The sequence below is a fragment of the Mustela nivalis genome (genome assembly GCF_964662115.1).
Source record: "Mustela nivalis genome assembly, chromosome: X".
NCBI classification, from domain to species: Eukaryota; Metazoa; Chordata; class Mammalia; order Carnivora; family Mustelidae; genus Mustela; species Mustela nivalis.
In genome coordinates, this window is record NC_139040.1 from 29,460,926 (window position 1) to 29,478,688 (window position 17,763).

The 17,763-nt window shown below is 51.3% G+C and overlaps 1 protein-coding gene across 18 annotated transcripts in view; it reads left to right on the forward strand.

Moving 5' to 3' along the window:
• Positions 1-17,763, forward strand: part of SEPTIN6 (septin 6) — a 60,724-nt gene that overhangs the window by 34,510 nt on the left and 8,451 nt on the right. For all 18 annotated transcript variants that reach the window (XM_082716313.1, XM_082716309.1, XM_082716320.1 and 15 more), the window contains 6 exons: positions 3,438-3,624; positions 6,070-6,231; positions 9,257-9,353; positions 12,163-12,331; positions 15,393-15,525; positions 16,990-17,180. In XM_082716313.1, coding sequence (XP_082572439.1) covers positions 3,438-3,624; positions 6,070-6,231; positions 9,257-9,353; positions 12,163-12,331; positions 15,393-15,525; positions 16,990-17,180 — 939 coding nt within the window. The remainder of the gene's footprint in view (positions 1-3,437; positions 3,625-6,069; positions 6,232-9,256; positions 9,354-12,162; positions 12,332-15,392; positions 15,526-16,989; positions 17,181-17,763) is intronic.

Below are 17,763 nucleotides of genomic sequence, written 5' to 3' on the forward strand. Positions count from 1 at the left end.
CCGGAATGCTCTTCTCCCAGATTCTCCCACAGCTGTCTTATACCTGTCCATGCAGTGCAGCTTAAAGGTCACATTGTCAGGGAAGCCTTCACGATCACTTTTTATCCCTGTTATCTAAAGGAATAAGAAGTAGCATCCAGACTAGGAATTGGTTTTTTTAAATATTTTTTAAAGTATTATCATTTATTAAGAGAGAGCATGAGCAGAGGGAGAGGGAGAAGCTGATGCCCCGTTGAGCAAGGAAGCAGATGTACGGCTCAGGGCTCGATCCCAGGACCCGGGGATCATGACCTGAGCCGAAGGCAGATGCTTAACCCACTGAGCCACCCGGGCGCCCCAGACCAGGAACTGTTCTGTGCCTTTGGACTCCTTAGCAGATGCTTAACCCACTGAGCCACCCGGGCGCCCCAGACCAGGAACTGTTCTGTGCCTTTGGACTCCTTAGCAATCTAGTGAGGTCTGTGGACTCATTCTTCAGATAACCATCTTAAATGCCTAAAATATGCCCATTATACTAACAATACACTTCCCAAAATATTTTCAATTTGTGATTTAGTAACCCCTGTTACTTTATTAGTTCCTGAAGTAATATCTACATGCAGCTTGAATAACTATCATAATTTAGAGGGTGTGTAAGTATAAATGCTATTTTGAGCTATTTGCAATAACTGTAATAGGAAGCGAAAGCATCAGTGATTTCTATTGACTGTGAAATCACACATATTGCTAAAATTACTGTAGATCATTACCTACATTTGTACCTGAAAAACCGCTAAGCCTCGTTGAGGGCTCCGTGGAAACGATGTGGTTTTTTCCTACCCAAGTTGGTGGAATCTACGAATTCTCTCCATAGACCCCTTGGAAGTCTGTGGACCCCAGGTTAAGAGCTCGTGCCCTAAAATGTGAAAGACACACAGTAGTGACGAGGAGGGATGGGTTACGTTGGAACTGGGCTTGTTTGGAAGACTTTCTTTTAGAGAGTGAGAGGGCAAGTGTGCGCCTGCGTGCACATGAGCGGGGGGGTTGGGGGGCAGACAGAGAGACTCTCAAGCAGACTCCCTGCTGAGTGCAGAGGCTGTCTCGGGTCTCGATCTCACGACCTGAGCCAAAACCAAAGTCAGACACCCGACCCACGGAGTCGCCCAGGTGCCCCTTAGAACTGGGTTTTGTAGCAGCTGGAAGCCATTGCAGGAGGCCGGGGATGGTGATGAGTGGGAGGAGAAAACGGTCTTCTCCAACGTTCCACAGAACCTGGGTGTGAGAGACAGAGAAATTTCCAGCTGAGAAGGCACATGAGGGAAGCCTTGTATTTGAAGGGGAGTCGGGTATCGCCCTGGAGAAGGAAACATTTGACACAGACATTTGTGGGAGTGAGGGATTTGATGTATGGTGGACTGGAGGCCAGTGAGCACAGCAGAATGGGGTGGGGAATTCTTCCTATACTCCGGGTAAGTTGGACACCGAGGAGAAGATGAATCACCCAGGACTGGCCGGTTTGGCTGGTCTGATTTAGAGAATCCTAAGGGCCTGAGGCGGCAGCAGAAAGATAGGCCCAGGGCACCACCAGAGACTGAGGGGTGGGGGAGGGCGAGAAAAAACTCAAAACACACTCTCTTCTTTCCTCCTCTGGTTCCTTTTGCAGAACAAAAAAAAAATGAAGTTAAAAAAAAAAAAAAGTTATGTTGGGGCGCCTGGGTGGCTCAGTGGGTCTGCCTTTGGCTCAGGTCATGATCCCAGGGTCCTGGGATCGAGCCCCACATCGGGCTCTCTGCTCAGTGGGGAGCCTGCTTCCTCCTCTCTCTCTGCCTGCCTCTCTGCCTACTTGTGATTTCTGTCTGTCAAATAAATAAATAAATCTTAAAAAAAAAAAAGTTATGTTAAGGAGGGAGAAAAAAAGAAGCAGTGCCATAATTTGATAATTCAAATGAGCCAATCATCCAAAAATTACTTAGAGAGGTCAAAGGGGTGCAACCCCCTCCCTTGCTCCTAATTCTTCAGGAACCTTCTAAGGACCTCAGCAACCAAGAGATTCTTGGATGCTGTTCCCCTTCAGAATGATGTTTGGCTCAGAGGCATCAAAGGAAGGAAAAAAAAAAAGGATTTTATTTTTAGAATTTTCTCTGGGACTCCAAGATACCTTGCACCTGGATCTCTCCTCTGTATGTAGTGTTCAGAATCTAGGATTTAGGGGTTCTTTTTTTTTTTTTTTTTGTAAGCTATTTTCCCTTCTGTAGCAGGGGGATCTTTCAGAAAGGTTGCAGTTGGGAGCTGCGGCCGGTGGGAAGCATTGGCCGGGCCCTGCTCTCTTTGATTCTGTTTCTGTCTCTGCCAGCTCACCGTGCTGGGTTTGAGAGCAAACCTTCTGGCTTGGATGGTGAGGCAGCGGACAGGCTGGTGGGGGGATGAGAGCAGAGGCAGAGCTGAAGCCGTACTGACCTAGTTAGAGCTGAGGCAGGCTGCAGAGGTGGCAGAAATGGCCCTGGAGAGAAGAGAGAAGCTTCCCAGGACAGGGAGGAGCAGAGGACTGGCTCTGGTTTCAGACGCCCTGGCAAGACTTGGGGTCATAAAGGGGACTATGTGTAGAGACTGTGAGCTGGATGTGTGTGAGTGTGTACATGTGTGTGGGGGTGGACAATCTTTACCAAATGTTGTCCACTTGCTTAGATTTTAAAGTCATACTCTTGGAGGAAATGAAAACCAGAAAAATATGTGGACCTTAGGGGAGCTGGTGGGCAGTGTCATAAACCCAGTGAGACTGAGCAGAACCCAGGCTGTTCTGAAAAGCTCCCCCTGCAGTGGGTCAAGGAGCGGTCCCAGCCCCCACCAGGTCCCCAGCTCCCACACTAGGCACTGGGGGGAGACGCAGTGAGCACGGACGCAGAACCAGCCTGGAGCATAGTCAGCCCACCCCCGGGACTGCCCGTGGGCCCCACGCTGCCTCGGGCCCCCATGGGGGAGAGAGGAGTGCCCTCTGTGGCCTCTGGCCCTCAGAGGGACAGTCTATTTGAGGGAGTGGTCATCCTTGGCGAGTGACAGTAAGTGATCCGATAGCCTAATTATTATTATTATTATTATTATTATTATTTTATGCTCCAGGTTCAGAGAAGGGATTTCTGGCAAAAGTGGGTAAGGCTTTGTGGAAGAGGAGGTGAACAGTCCATGACCCTGAGGGGTGGGAGGGCAGGACTGGGCTGAGAAGGGAGACACAGGTGGTCCAGAGCAAAGGTATGCCCGGAGCTGAAGTTGGACCAAGGAGGTGGTGGGCCCTTGGGCCCTACGGGACAGGCAGGCCAATCAATGGGATATGGAGGAACCCAACTGGATGAAGAGAGTCAGATGACCCATGGCATTTTAAACTTCGAGAAGGGACTGTCCCGAAAGCGCGGGTTTGGAAGCAGTTGGGCCATGTCTCTGCTCTTCCCCACCTCACCCCCCAGCTACAAGCCCATTGTGGAATTCATTGACGCCCAGTTCGAGGCTTACCTGCAGGAAGAACTAAAGATCCGCAGGGTACTGCACACCTACCACGACTCCCGAATCCACGCCTGCTTGTACTTCATTGCCCCCACGGGCCATTCCCTGAAGTCTCTGGACCTCGTGACGATGAAGAAGCTGGACAGTAAGGTACGAAGGCAGGGGTGAGGGCGGGCGGGAGGCCGGGCACATGGAAATCGCCCTTACCGGTCTCTCGGGCCATGCAGGTGCCAGATTGCAGAAGATGCTCTGGGGCCTCCTCATCCTCCCCTTCATTCCCTGATCCTCCAGAGAGATGGTGTTCTTGATCCAGCACCCACGTTGTATGCTTTGTGATCTGTTTTCCTGGTGTGGGGCATGGGTTAACCTCTGGGGGTTAAGGGTGGCTGCAAGCAAGATGGCCGCCTGGGCCTAGGGGCTCAGCCTTTGGCAACGGAGAGGTGTTTTCTTCTTTGCCCCAAGATTAACTGGCCTGTTCCAGAATCGAACATGGCAAACTGGATTTTGAAAGTTACTATTTCTATTATCAGTAATAATTTTAGTAACAGCAGCTAATGTTTGCTAAATCCTCATTATATGCCACTCTGAGGCAAGCACCATCTGGACATCTCCTGGAATTCTCACAGCCCAGTAAGGCAAACACCGTCATTATCCCCCACTTACCGGAGGAGACATGGAGGCTCTAAGAAGTTAAGGGACATGCCTGTTGTCATGCAGCTGGCTCCTGGCAGAGTTTAGATTTGAACTCAGATCCCTGGCGCCATGTTCTGTGGCCTCCAGGCCTGAGAAAGGTGGCTGCGGAAATCAGTCGTGTCCTTCCCTGAAAGGAACTCAAAAATGTAAGTCCCACGTCAGATGGAAATCAGACAAGGATTCGTCCTCTGAAAGGACTATCTACTGTACAAAAGAATAAAGGCAAGATTCCTTAAAAAGCCTAATCCAATTTCCCCCTAACATTTCCTATGTGCCTGGCCCTGGGGCGAGTACCGTATATGCATTATTTTATTTCATCTTTCCAAGAATCCAAGGTGGTGGTTACCATTATGCCCACTTCCTCTTCAGAACACTGAGGCACAGAGAGCCAAGTGGCTTTCCCTAGGTCAGACAACTTGTAAGGAAGGGGTCCAGGATTTGGACCTGGCTGTCTCTGACTCCAAGGTATTTTATTTTGTGAAATTCTAATTTATATGCATTACTTAGTAGCCTATCCATGATAAAAAGACACTTTCAGCTCAAATAAAAATAGAAGCAAATTTTTGATTTTTTTGCCCCAGGATGCTCACCACCCACGAGAACTGGGCTGCTCTGGAAAGGTCGCTATGCCCTGCGTGTCCTGTATAGGGCAGCAGAGAGCCACGCACCGGTGGTCTGGTGGGTGGGTTGGGTGGAGTTAATCAGCCTTTAGCACATGCTGGTCCTGAGTCCATGGGGACACCGTGGAAAGTGACAAGGAGAATTGGCTCTGTCTGCTGTTCCACCTTGGCAATGGCTTTGACCCTCCCACCACCCCCCGCTGCCCTGTGTCCTTCGAAGACTTCAAAGAACGTACCTGTAGGGTCCCATCTTTCTCTGAGCTGCGCATGACACTGGAGACAACCTTTGCGGGTACTCCTCAGGTAAAGCATAAAGCAGGCTGTCTTTAGCCTCCAAGTGTAGAGCTCCTCCTGGGGCCCAAGGACTGTCGATGATGCTTCCCATCCCCTGCCCCAAGTCTGCTGGTGGCAACACCTCTGCCCCGCACGTGAACCTGAGCCCAGGTGTGCTCTGTCTCACGAAAACACGTGCGTGTCACAATTCTTTACTTTCCCGCTGCAAAATCCCTGTCTCTCCTTGGAGTCATTTCGGGGGCCAGGGCTCAGGTGGATTGAACCTTGGTGTGGCGTTAGGCCTTTGTCCTGCTGTCGGCAATTGGACAAATCCACCTGCTTGCTTTGTACAGAAATTAATCGCAAAACAGGCAGGTTAACTCTTGTTTGCATGAGGTGTCAGATCACACTGGAGACTGAGAGGGTCCTCTCCCTCCAACTGGGTTGGTTCATAAGTTTACTGCTAGAAAGGAGGTGGGTCCCTAACACACTGGGGCAAACCTGCCCCAGATAGGTTGGAACAATTTACTGTTGACAAGGAGAGGCCCCCTGCCCTTCTTGTCAAGCACAGATTCCCAACTGTCATCTTTCTGCTTGGAATCACTCAAGCAGTGACCTCGATATTAAGGTATCACACAGCTCATCGATTTGGAGCTGAGCTGGTTAAGATTCTGGAATTAGGAAGAAGGCCGAAGTTGGAACTGGATCCCAGTTCTGCTACTTACTGCTCTGTGGCCTTGGACAAGTTACCTAGCCCCCCTGTGCCTCGGTTTCTCATCGGTAAAGTGAGAGGGGTGTCTTCAGGATTCATTGTGGTAATCCATGTAAAGCACTTAGTTCAGCACACAGCACTGAGTAAGCGACCCCCATCATCATTTATTATGCTGTGATTTGGCTACAGGGGTGGCCAGTCCTGGGCTGGTGGGTTGAGCTCGTGGGAGTCCTCTGTCACGCCGCTATCGGTCGCAGATTACCAACAGAGATTCTGCTTTGCGCCTCCCTTCCGCAGGTGAACATCATCCCCATCATTGCCAAATCAGACGCCATTTCGAAGAGTGAGCTAACCAAGTTCAAAATCAAAATCACCAGCGAACTTGTCAGCAACGGGGTCCAGATCTACCAATTCCCGACAGATGATGAATCAGTGGCAGAGATCAATGGAACCATGAACGTGAGTGTGGGCAGAGGAATTCAACTTGCTGACTTTGCTGTTTATTTTTATTATTATTTAGAAAGATTTCATTTATTTGTTTTTGCGAGAGAGCGAGAGAGCATGCATGAGCAGGGGGAATGGCAGGCAGAAGGAAAGGGAGAAGCAGGGAGCCAGATGGGAGGCTCGATCCCAGAACCCTGGGATCATGACCTGAGCTGAAGGCAGACGTTTAACTGACTGAGCTGCCCAGGCGCCCCTGTGTTTATTATTATTATTTTACAAACTAGTCGAACAACACCATCCATTTTACTGCAGTCAACTCTCCATCGTCTGAATCTCGGGTGTTTATGAGAAGGAATCCCGAACCCAAACAGCTCCTCTCCCTTATCCTTGGCTGCTTCAAAGCCTCAGAGACGCAGAGATTAATAGCCAGAGACAGAGGGAGGGAAAGGCCAACTTTAGGGAGAGTCTGGAGCCGGAGATTCGGACCTCTCCTTCCAGCCTCCTCTTTGGTGCTGCTTTGGGTCTAAACCAGCCCTCCCCCCTGCCCCCCGGGACTGCCAGAAAGGCAAACAGTCTTCCTCTCTGACCAAAACAATGCCATGACAACCACAGCAGGGAAAGTTGGCTGGCTTCCGAGACTCTGGATCATCGAACCCTCTCCCCACCAAGGGAGGAAAAAATGACATATAGCCTCCAATTTTTCTGGTGACTAGAGAAATGTTATTTTTAAGTTTCAGGGTGATGCTTTGCTTTATTAAGTGTGAATGAATCAAAAAGAAAAAAAAAAAAGCATCCCGACTTGCCATCTTTCCTCTCTAATCCCACGACACTACCCCCCCCCCCCACCAGAAGAATGAGTAATGTGCAAGGCCGGAGTCAAACATCTCTTCAAGCTTCTTTACAATGTGTTGATGCTGTTGCTGTGAACTCTTCAATGTTATGATTTCAAGGAGACAGCTAATAGCTTTCAGAAAGCCTCTGCTTTGAGAACAGATTTTTTTTCTCTCTCTGTTGAGAGGCATCAGTTTTTCCTAATGACATAATGCCCGGGTATAGCCAGACTCAGGAAAGACTGGTAATAAAAGCCATTTTTAGAAAACTTTCCAGCTGCCACCGCCCCTGAGTTATCATTACGGTATCAGCTGCTACCTTCTAGAATTTGGCAAACAAATTAGCATAGCGGGGCGACAAGTCATTATGTCCTCCCGCCTTGGTGCCCGTCGGTACCCCCGAGATGCGTTCGTTATGAGAAGGCCCTTAGAGGAGAAAGGTCATCCAACCTCCCAACTGTAATGGATGTTTTGGAACTAGAATAGACTCATTCATGCCAACTGGGTCATCCAGACTTTTTTTTTTTTAATTTACTTTTAAATATTTTATTATTTTTATTTGTTTGAGAGAGAGACAGAGAACACAAACAGGGGGAGCAGCGGGCAGAGGGAGAGGGAAAAGCAGGCTCTTGGCTGAGCAGGGAGCCTGACGCCTGGCTCGATCCCAGGACCCTGGGATCATGACCCAAGCTGAAGGCAGACGCTTTACCGACTGAGCCACCCAGGTGCCCCTATCCAACCCTTCAAAATATACTGAGAGGAATGCAAGGTAGACACAAGACAGGAAAGGTGGTGAATCTGAGAACAGACTCCCAAGAGGAGGCTTGAGAGCTTCTCAGAGTTTTTGGAGACTGGCTGTCTGACATCAGGGGACACTCCACCACCCCCCACCGGCGTTTCAGGGCAGTGCCATCCTGCTGCCATCAGAGTCTCCTTCCTGGGCCCATAGCTGCAAAGTGCCACCCCCGGGAGGGTGTTTGCTTGGAGGGCGTACCCTGACCCTACTCTGCTTGACTCTCTGTGGGTCGTCTAAACCACCCAACACTCAAGAGCAGCAGAACGCGGGCCAAAGCCCGGCCCCATGCTTTTCTGCCCTTTGTGGCTAGCTGGCTTCCAGCAGATGCCATTCAGCCAGGAGGCAGCATGCGGGTGGCAGCGGGTGGCCAGGAGGGCCCGGCAGCAAAAGCACGGTGGCCTTACTGTTCCCTGGCAAGATTTGGGCCCAGGAGTTAGGGACCTGGGCGAGTCGTTTTCCCCAGATTGCAAGTGGATGAGAGTATGAGAACTGCCCCATAGGGCTGTCATGAGAAGCCAGTGAGAGCTGCCCAGCAGCGCCCTGAAAATTCCGCTTGTGGATGCTTATCAGAGCAGACTTTGCTGCTGGTTGCCAAGCGTGTGCCGTGAGAGGTCTCGGGAGCCCTGGCGGGGGCTGGGCCTTCCTTACCATGGGCAAGGGCTAGAATGACTGTGCGGTGAGCAAGAGGGGAAGCCAGTGACCCTGTTCCCTAACTAACCAAGGCCTGTGGGGAGAAATCTAACAGGCCCAAGGGAAGACAAACTGATCTTTTTTTAATGCCTTTTTTCTCTCCTTGAGTTTTTTTTTTCTCCCCTCCTTTCCTCGTGAGCCCAGAGAAATCCCTGCCCATTTCACACAGCCCCCTCCATCACTTTCGGCTAAGAGCCGGGAATGCGCCAGAAGGTTCTCTTTCTCACTTCCTCCCCCGGTCTAGCCCTTTGCCATCGCTGCCCTCTGGCTCTTTTGTGTCTTGTGGCTGAAGCCCTGGCTCTTGGCAGGAGGAGTGGCATTTTCCCAGAAAGTGCTTAGGGGTGGATTTGAGGGTCCCCACCTGTCTTGGGGTCCTGAGCGGGAATGCCCAGATGTCCCTCCGACTTCAGTGCCCCCATTGCGCCCCGTGTGTTACACACCCAACGACCCTCACGGTTCAGTCCCCTCCTAGGATCAACGCAACATTTCCCATGGCCACCCCAGCCGGTGTTCCATGTACCCTTAACCTCCTTTTTCCTCTGTCCCCACTTCAGGCACAGTGAGCGGAGTGGGAAGGGGTGGAGGGGGTTGCTGAGGAGATGCTCTGAGAGCAGCTGACAGAAGGTGACGGGAAAGTCCCCGTCAGGCAACGGTTGTATCAAGGGACCCTCGGTGCCTTTTTCTGGGAGCACTGCTCTAAGCCTCAGTTTGCCTTCTGTTCCAGGCGCACCTGCCGTTCGCTGTCATCGGCAGCACAGAGGAGCTGAAGATCGGCAACAAGATGATGAAGGCGCGGCAGTATCCTTGGGGCACCGTGCAGGGTGAGTGAGTCTCCAGGAGACAGGGTCCCTTTCCCTGTGTCCAGCCGCTGTGCGACTAGTCCCTAACTCATCCCCGGTCTCTACTCAAATGGCTGCGGCTTCCAGCAGCTCTGCCCCGCCCCCCGCCCCCAAATTCTCTGCCATGAGCAGGTCTCTTGGTCTCTAATGGAGAAGTTCCTGGAACAAAAACATTCAAGAAAACATGGGTATTGGCTTCAGGTGCGCCTAGGGCACCAGGAGACGTACAAGAATATAGTAGATGAGTAGCAGACAACCCAGAAAGCCATCTGAAATAGATCAGATGAATTGCAAAACATTCATCTAATGGGATATTAGTGGCGAAAATGAATGGATTATAGTTACTCATACACGAATGAGTCTCAGAAACATAAGACTGGGCTTAATAAATCAGAGAAGCATACATGCTGTATGGCTCCATTGGTGTGAATTCCCAAAGTAGACGACACTGAAGAAGATCGGTCTTCTTAGGAATTCATACGTAAGTGGCGAAACAGTAAAGAAAAAGGAAGGATGGCAAAGCCCGAAGTCAGAATAGTGGTTCAGCCTCTTTTCAAGTCCAGGCAGAGACACAAAGGTGCTGGTACTGTTTCATTGGAATTGTAGATACATTGGTATTCATTTTTTCTTCTTTATTTCTGTGTGTGTGTGTGTGTGTGTGTGTGTGTGTATAAATATTATACAATTTCAAAACAGACGTATATACACTCAGGAAACTTTCTTTTGTGGTCTGCCTGACCCGTGGTAAGTTACCCATGGAACTAGTCAGTTCTGTGGATACAGCAAGGCCTGGGATGCTGGCCGTGGGTAGAAGAAGCTTCTGGTCCTCCAAATCTTCAGCTCTAAGCTGGGTTGTAGAGGGGTACCATGTGCAAGGGGTACTATATGCTCATCCCTGCCACTGAACAAACAACCGGAAGTGGGTGGGAAGTTAATCCACTTCGCATATAAAGCTGGCATGCTTCTGGGCACACCGGAGCCTCTCCAGTGGTCGCTGGATTTTTCCATAGGTAGGACAGGATTGGTTATTGGAGCCGTGCTAGGTTTTGGTCTTCTCTGCCATCTGGGGCCAAGATGCTTTGCTAGGAACATTTGTGAATGGTTCCTGGACCCATAGTCCTAGCTGGGATGAGTTTGTGGTCTGAGAGACAATCATGTGGAGTAAAATGAGGAGAAACCAGCCAACTGGTTCCAGTGACTTCCTGCCATTTAGATCGTGCACACCTAACCGGCAGAGGGGTTTTTGAAGGTGTTTCATGTAAGTTGCAGTTCACTGTTCTGTTCAAGTGACCTTGGAGTCAATCCTTCTGACCGGCCACCAGGCATCGCTGTGCGGAGATGGAGGAAGAAGAGCTGGTCCGGAGAATTGCCTGACTGATGTGATTTTTAGCATTAGCTTGTGATCTATGGCAGCAGGGGGCTTTATCCCCAAGGCAATGTTTTTTTTAAATTTTATTTTAATTAATTTTTTAAAAGTTTTGCTTATTTAAGTAATCTCTATACTCAGTGTGGGGCTCAAACTCACGACTCCAAGATCTAGTGTTGCATGCTCTTTCAGTGAGCCTGCCCAGTGTCCCAGGGCCATGGGTCTCAAGCAGAGGGGTTATGTGAGCTGACGTGAGCGTTGAAAAGGTTACTCTGTCATTTCAGACCCCCTCCCTGCCCTAACTCCCCTCCCCTAGGCCCTGGAAGACAGAACCTAGGGTGACTAGGCCAGTTCGTCATCTCAGACACCACTGTCCCCTCATGATCAGGCCAGACACCCCCACCGTAACCCAGGGGAGGCACACAGCCCTGTGTTCCAACCACAAGTCCACTTGGCTATGATTTAGTCTCTGTTTCTGTCCTTCTCGGCCACTGCCCCAACTGCAGACCTTTGCCCTACTCTTTTGATGGGGGGGGCACTTTTATTTGGGCCAGAAAGTGGGATCCGCTTCACCCGGTCATCACTGCTGCTGTCTGTCACCCTCTGCCCTCTAAAACACACGTCCTTTGAATCTCTGACCTACCATTCAGGCAAGCCACACCTTGGTTCACACCCTTCCTGGTCACTGCAGTGTACAGAGGTCCTAGTTGTTTCCCTTTATTCTTTAGAGACTTGGCGCCTGCTCAGAGCCCCCCCTTTAGCTCACCTGCATTTCATGCCCAACCGCCGCCACTTGCTAGCCACGTAAACTTGCCTAACGTTATTGAGACCTTGTGTGGACCCTTTCCCGATCTGCCTGATACATTCTCATTTTTCCTTCAAGAGCCTCTCTAGTGAAGCCTTCACTCTGCTGGGGCACCTTCGGCCCCCGCCCATCCTCTGGGCTTGCACCATACAGGCCTCCGCTTTGGTAATTTTTGCATTGTATTTGCCTGTTTGCTTCCGATCTTCCACTCCACTGTAAGCTCCTTAGGGCAAGGCTCCATGACTTCGTTTCTGAATTCCTGGTGCCTCACACAATACTGAGAGCAGAGATGCCAGAACTCTTCATGGGACGGATGGCTGAATGTGCATTTCCCATGAATGCAAAGGCGGCACAGAGCAAACAGACGTTCCCGTGAGGTGCCACGGAATGCCTTCTTAGATTTTTTTTTATGGTTTTGTAGTTTTCCGTTATTGTCCGCCTTGTAACTGTTCATGTGTGTTTTCCGTGGAAAAGGGGATCAGGAGGCCAATTCGCAGGCTGTGTACACCCAGATGGAGGGGCCATGTGGCCGGGAGGCCTCTGGCCTCTCGATCGGTCCATTTCCGCTGCTTCTGGCCCTCCTCTCAGTGCGCTTTCAACCCCCCTCCCCTACCGTGCAGTGGAGAACGAGGCCCACTGTGACTTCGTGAAGCTTCGGGAGATGCTGATCCGGGTGAACATGGAGGACCTCCGAGAGCAGACCCACAGCCGGCACTACGAGCTTTACCGGCGCTGTAAGCTGGAGGAGATGGGCTTCAAGGACACAGACCCCGACAGCAAACCCTTCAGGTACCCCTCCAGCCAGCCTGGCCCACCCTGTGACTGTGGAAGGCTTGCCCCGGACCCTGCCTATGGGCCCGCTTGCTTCTTTGGACTCAGGCTGCCCCGCCAGATTTCTGAGCTGCTCCGTCCCCTCCTTCCCCTTGTCAAGCCCAGATGACGGGACCGGGTAGCAGTCATTGCGCACTTGTCGGTGACCTTCATGCTCTTCAGGCACTGTCCTTAGTGTCTGCGTTCAAGGGCAAGGTTTTTTTCCGACCGTGGGATGTTGATAATCTCTGACATACTTCTCAAATCAGAATCTGAGATGCTTTCAGACAAGAGGAATGTTTCTTTCTTTCTTTATTTTTTTTCTTCAAGAGGCATGTTTCTGAAAGTGGTTTCCTATGCCGACAGGAGCCATCTGATCTGTCTGCATGACGTGTGACATAAGTCCCACACTGGAAATCACGATGGGATGTCCTTTATTACAGCTCAGTCCCCTCTTAGGAAGTGTCGGGCCTCAATTAGGAAGTGAGGGGGGTGCTTGTGGGCCCAGGTTTTCAGATGGTCCCTGAGATCCCACAGTACCTGTTCCCAGCATGAAGTCGGCCTAGGGGCAGAGCGTGGCCAGTCCTGCAGGGAGGCTTGGTTCCGAAGGAGTGGACTCGCTCCCCTTCGGGGACAGGGGCGGCTGGAGCTCCTGGGGATGGGGGAAGTTGTGCTCACCTCTCTGGTGGGCACTCCCTCAGTTTTCCCTCTCCCTCCCCTCCTACAGCTTTATCTTTTTTTAAGATTTATTTCTGTATTTATCAGAGAGAGAGGGAGCACAAACGGCGTGGAGGGAAGGGGCAGAGGGAGAAGCAGGCTCTGCACTGAGCAGGGAGGGTGACACGGGACTCCATCCCAGGACACTAGGATCATGACCTGAACTGAAGGCAGACGTTTCACTGACTGAGTCACCCAGGCACCCCTCTCCCACAGCTTTAATCTGCTGCTGTGTGCCCCTGCCTGCTCATTCAGTCGTTCAGTATTCCTCCCCACCGCTGCTTTCCCGAAATTCTCTCTGCCTTTGGCTTCCCTCACACTGGCCGGGCAGGGTCGGGTCTTTCCACTTCCTCCTCTGGGCCACACTGGCAGGCACCTTTTCTTCAGCTCACTTTAAATGTTGGGGTACCCCAGGGTTCCTTCCTAGGGCCTCTGCTCCTGCCCCTCTTTCTTCTCTTGGCAGCAAGTTCTTTTTACAATCAGCCCTTCTTACTGCTTAGAAAGAGATGACTCCCATGCCGAAGTCATACTTTTGAGCCCCAAACTCATTGCTCCAACTGCCAACCAGATAGTCTGACTCGGACGCCCCATGGAGGACATACCCCCAAGTGCAGGGATCTAAACTTCACTCCGTCTTGTCCCCTCGTAAACACACCCCTTTCCCAGGGTTCCTTGCTGCACTTCCTGGGTCCACTGTCCACCTAGTTGCCTGAGCCAAAAAACTCAAATTATTCTAACGTCCTTCTGCTTCCCTCACTGTCCTGTAGGTTCCCTCAAATCTGGATTAAAAAAAAGATTTTATTTATTTATTTGACAGAGAGAGATCACAAGTAGACAGAGAGGCAGGCAGAGAGAGAGGGGGAAGCAGGCTCCTTGCCGAGCAGAGAGCCTGACTCAGGGCTCGATCCCAGGACCCTGGGATCATGACCTGAGCCAAAGGCAGAGGCTTATCCCACTGAGCCACCCAGGCACCCCCCATTGTTCCTTCTTTATCCCATTTCCTCCATCCCCACCCATCTCCTCCCAACACCCCCCGCCCAGCCCACACCTGGCAACCTTATTCTCCGTATTTTTTAGATTATGTTATGTTAGTCACCGTATAGTACATCATTAGTTTTTGATGCAGTGTTCCATGATTCATTGTATTTAAGAGTCTGGTTTTTTTGTTTGTCTGTCTCTCCTTTCTCCTTGTTCATTTGTTTTTGTTTCTTAAGTCGCACGTACAGGTGAAATCACCTGGCATTTGTCTTTCTCTGACCGACTCCTTTCACTTAGGCTTCCGCCCCCCCGCCTACCCTCGGCTCCCTCTCTTGTGATACATGGCAAGATCTCATTGTTTTTTTCCGGCTTTTTTGTGGGAGTGAGCGATCCCGTCATTTCTTCTTTGGACTGTGGGGAAGCCTGTCCTTCACGCAACAGCCGGAGGGGGCTTTCTCATTTTCAAATGGTGTGAAGTCAGTCCTCCTGCTTGAAACCCTGCAGTGGCTAAAAGGCCAAGTGCGCAGGGCGACCTCCAACACCTGCTCTCTCCCGCTGGACTTGGGAACCTCACCTTCCTCTGCTCCAAAGCTTCTGCGATCCTCTCCGGCCATCTTGGACCCGCCCGGCTCCCCAAGTGCATCATCGTTTCTCCACATGTGCCCTTCCACCTGCTGCCCTCTTCAGAGCATGAGCCCTCCTCTTCTTCACTAGGTTGACTCCTGTGGTTTTAAAACTGAGGCTGGGGGCAGGGAGACTTGGCCTGGGCACCTCCCAGTAGACCGACCGTGAGTTCCTTGGTGGTGGGCCCAGTGGCTGTTGGCTCTAGATGCTGAATGACTAGCATAGCGTCACTTGAGCCTGTGTCTAGCACACGGTGGAGTCTCACCACATGTTTTTTTGAAATATTCTACTAATGTGGTCCATTTCGGAGCCAGGACATGGGAGCCAGGTGCAGAGGAAGGACCCAGATTAAGAGACCAGAGACCCAGCTTCTGGTTCCTGCCTTGCCTCTATCTAGCCATGTGGCCTTGAGCAAATCGCCTCACCTCTCTGGTCCTCTTTCCTCACCTGGGTCACCGGGTCAGAGAAACAGATGCTCGGAGTCACTTTTAGTTCCAAGTGTCTTATCAGTTCCCCAGGGCTACCTCAGCCCCCTCGAGCAGCCCATGACCCTGCGGTCACACGCCAAGCCAGCTGCCTGCAGCTTTATGGTTCTGTCTTTGCACCTCTCCCAGAATGGGGGAAAGGGGGGTGGGGGGACCCAGGGAGGATCACTGGGGCCAGTTTTCATCGACGAAGGGCCATTCCAAAGGCAGGGGAATTAACCTGACCATATTCGCAGCTTACAGGAGACATATGAGGCCAAAAGGAATGAGTTCCTAGGGGAGCTCCAGAAAAAAGAAGAGGAGATGAGACAGATGTTTGTCCAGAGAGTCAAAGAGAAAGAAGCTGAACTTAAAGAGGCTGAGAAAGAGGTAAATGTGACCCTGACTGCCCAACAGACAGGAAGAGGGGGCTCAGCTTGGATTCAGTAGAGGCTTCTGCCACAAGGACACAGCCGGCAGGAGCCTCGAAGCTTCCAGGCAGGAATAGGGCCCGGCATCAGCAACCCTGCCTTGACTGGCACCGAGGATGCTGTGAGATCTGTGTCTTCTTGATCCCTCATTCCCCAAGGCTGGGATGTGTTCTCATTCTGTGTCCCTTAATTCTCTAGAGCCTCGCACTCCCATAGCCACTAACCATGTGTGGCTGTTTACACTTAAATGGACTAAAATGAAATAAAATGTACAACTCAGTTTCTCAGTCGCATTAACCCTGTTTCAAACGCTCAGTCCTCCTGTAGTGGTGGCTACCATATTGGAGAGCCCAGTTATGAACATGTCCATCACCGCAGAAAGTTCTATGCGGCAGTGCTGCTCAAGAGTCAAGGGAAAAGTCCATGGCATGGATATTGATTTGTTTTTCAGTTTCACTTTTTCGAAAGCAAAATGCCACCTGGTACATTGGAGGAGACACGGGGGGTTCTCAAAGATAAATGAGTGAAAGGCCAGTGAATGAAAGCCAGGTTAGAGCAAACAGATGGCCACAGCTTCCACCACTGTACCCCAGGGGACGAGTAAAAGCCGATCTGTTCAGCCAGCCTGTCATCCATCTCCCCTTACTAAGTGACAGCCCCAAACACTTGTAGGACCCGGAGACTTGTCCTCCTCTGTGGTATGATTTGATTGCTATGGAATCCTAAATTCTCTCCAGAACCCTCAAAAGAAAGTGAGGTTATACTTGGTATTCAGGGGACTTGATCACGTTCTGGTTTGTTAGCGCAGTGGCATGCCAGAATGTTCTTACCGTTCTCCTTCGGGTGTCTGGGTTCTATCTAGGGCTAGCTGAGTCTCCCCTTGGTCAAAGCTGAGGTCTCTGCATTCATTCCATTTTATAAAATCCTTTCATCTCCTTCCATGTCTGAGGACAAGTATTTTCTTTGACCAGCTTCGGCACTGCTGAAGTTTTTCCTGCAACCCATGGTGATCCTCCTTGACCAGAGGGAGTAAGGAAAGGCAGAGGCCCCCTCTCATATTGGGCCATCTTGTCCTATAATCCTCTGAAGTATGGATTAACCTTGGGCAAATTCCTTCACTTCTCTGCCCAGTTTCCTCATAAAATACAAATAACACCAGAACGGGTCTTAATACTAATTTTTAATTAATAGACATTAATAACAGTCCCCTGACCACATTCAAGAGCAGAGACGTGGAGATGAGGTGGCAGGGGAGGGACCTACCGCAGACACCATGCCCTCTGGTGCCATCACAGCAATCCCTGGCAGAAATGTCTCCTCAGGTCCCCGCCGGTGCCGCCGGTCCCCACCTGCCCTGGACTTGGCTCCGTGAGGAGCCGCTCCCAGGAGGCCTCTCCTCAGACCCCCTGTGCTTCCCTGCCAGCTGCACGAGAAGTTTGACCGTCTAAAGAAGCTACACCAGGACGAGAAGAAGAAGCTGGAGGATAAGAAGAAGTCCCTGGACGATGAAGTGAACGCCTTCAAACAGAGAAAGACAGCGGCCGAGCTGCTCCAGTCCCAGGGCTCCCAAGCTGGAGGCTCACAGACTCTGAAAAGGGACAAAGAGAAGAAAAAGTAAGTGGTGGGCTGCTCGGGGCTGTAGCTTCTCTCTCCTCCTGCTCATCCCCTCAGCACAGGGCCCGGAGACTGGGCAGGGGGCGAGGGCTGTGGGCTGACAGGTGCATTTTGCGTTTGAGTCCCTATCACTGGTCTCCGTGTCCCCTGAGTTGGGGAACTGAGAGTAGGGGCGGGCTGTGGTCCCAGGGGCCCAGCCCCTCTGCTCAGCTGGGTGGGAAAGCCCGGCAAGGTCCAGGGAGCAGGGGAAGGAGGGACCGAAGTGGGGCAAATGGAGCATGGGAGGGGAGAAAGAAAGGAGGAAACCCTGAGATCTGCAGAATTGCAAGGAACAGGTGAAGGAAGAGGAGCACTTAGAGGGCAGAGGAGAGAGCCCGCCTTAGCAGAAGCCCCCAGGCACCCTCTTTCTCCCCAAGAGCTTGGCGCCAATGTGGCTTATGGGCCTGTTTGTTCATCCCGTGTCTGAGGCATTCACCTCCCCATGCCTCTAGCCCCCCGACCCACTTCTCACTTAGCCGCAGCCCGCAGTTTAACTGCTTTTACTGAAGGCTGCAGCCCAGTCCAGGTCTCCCAGTTTGTGCCA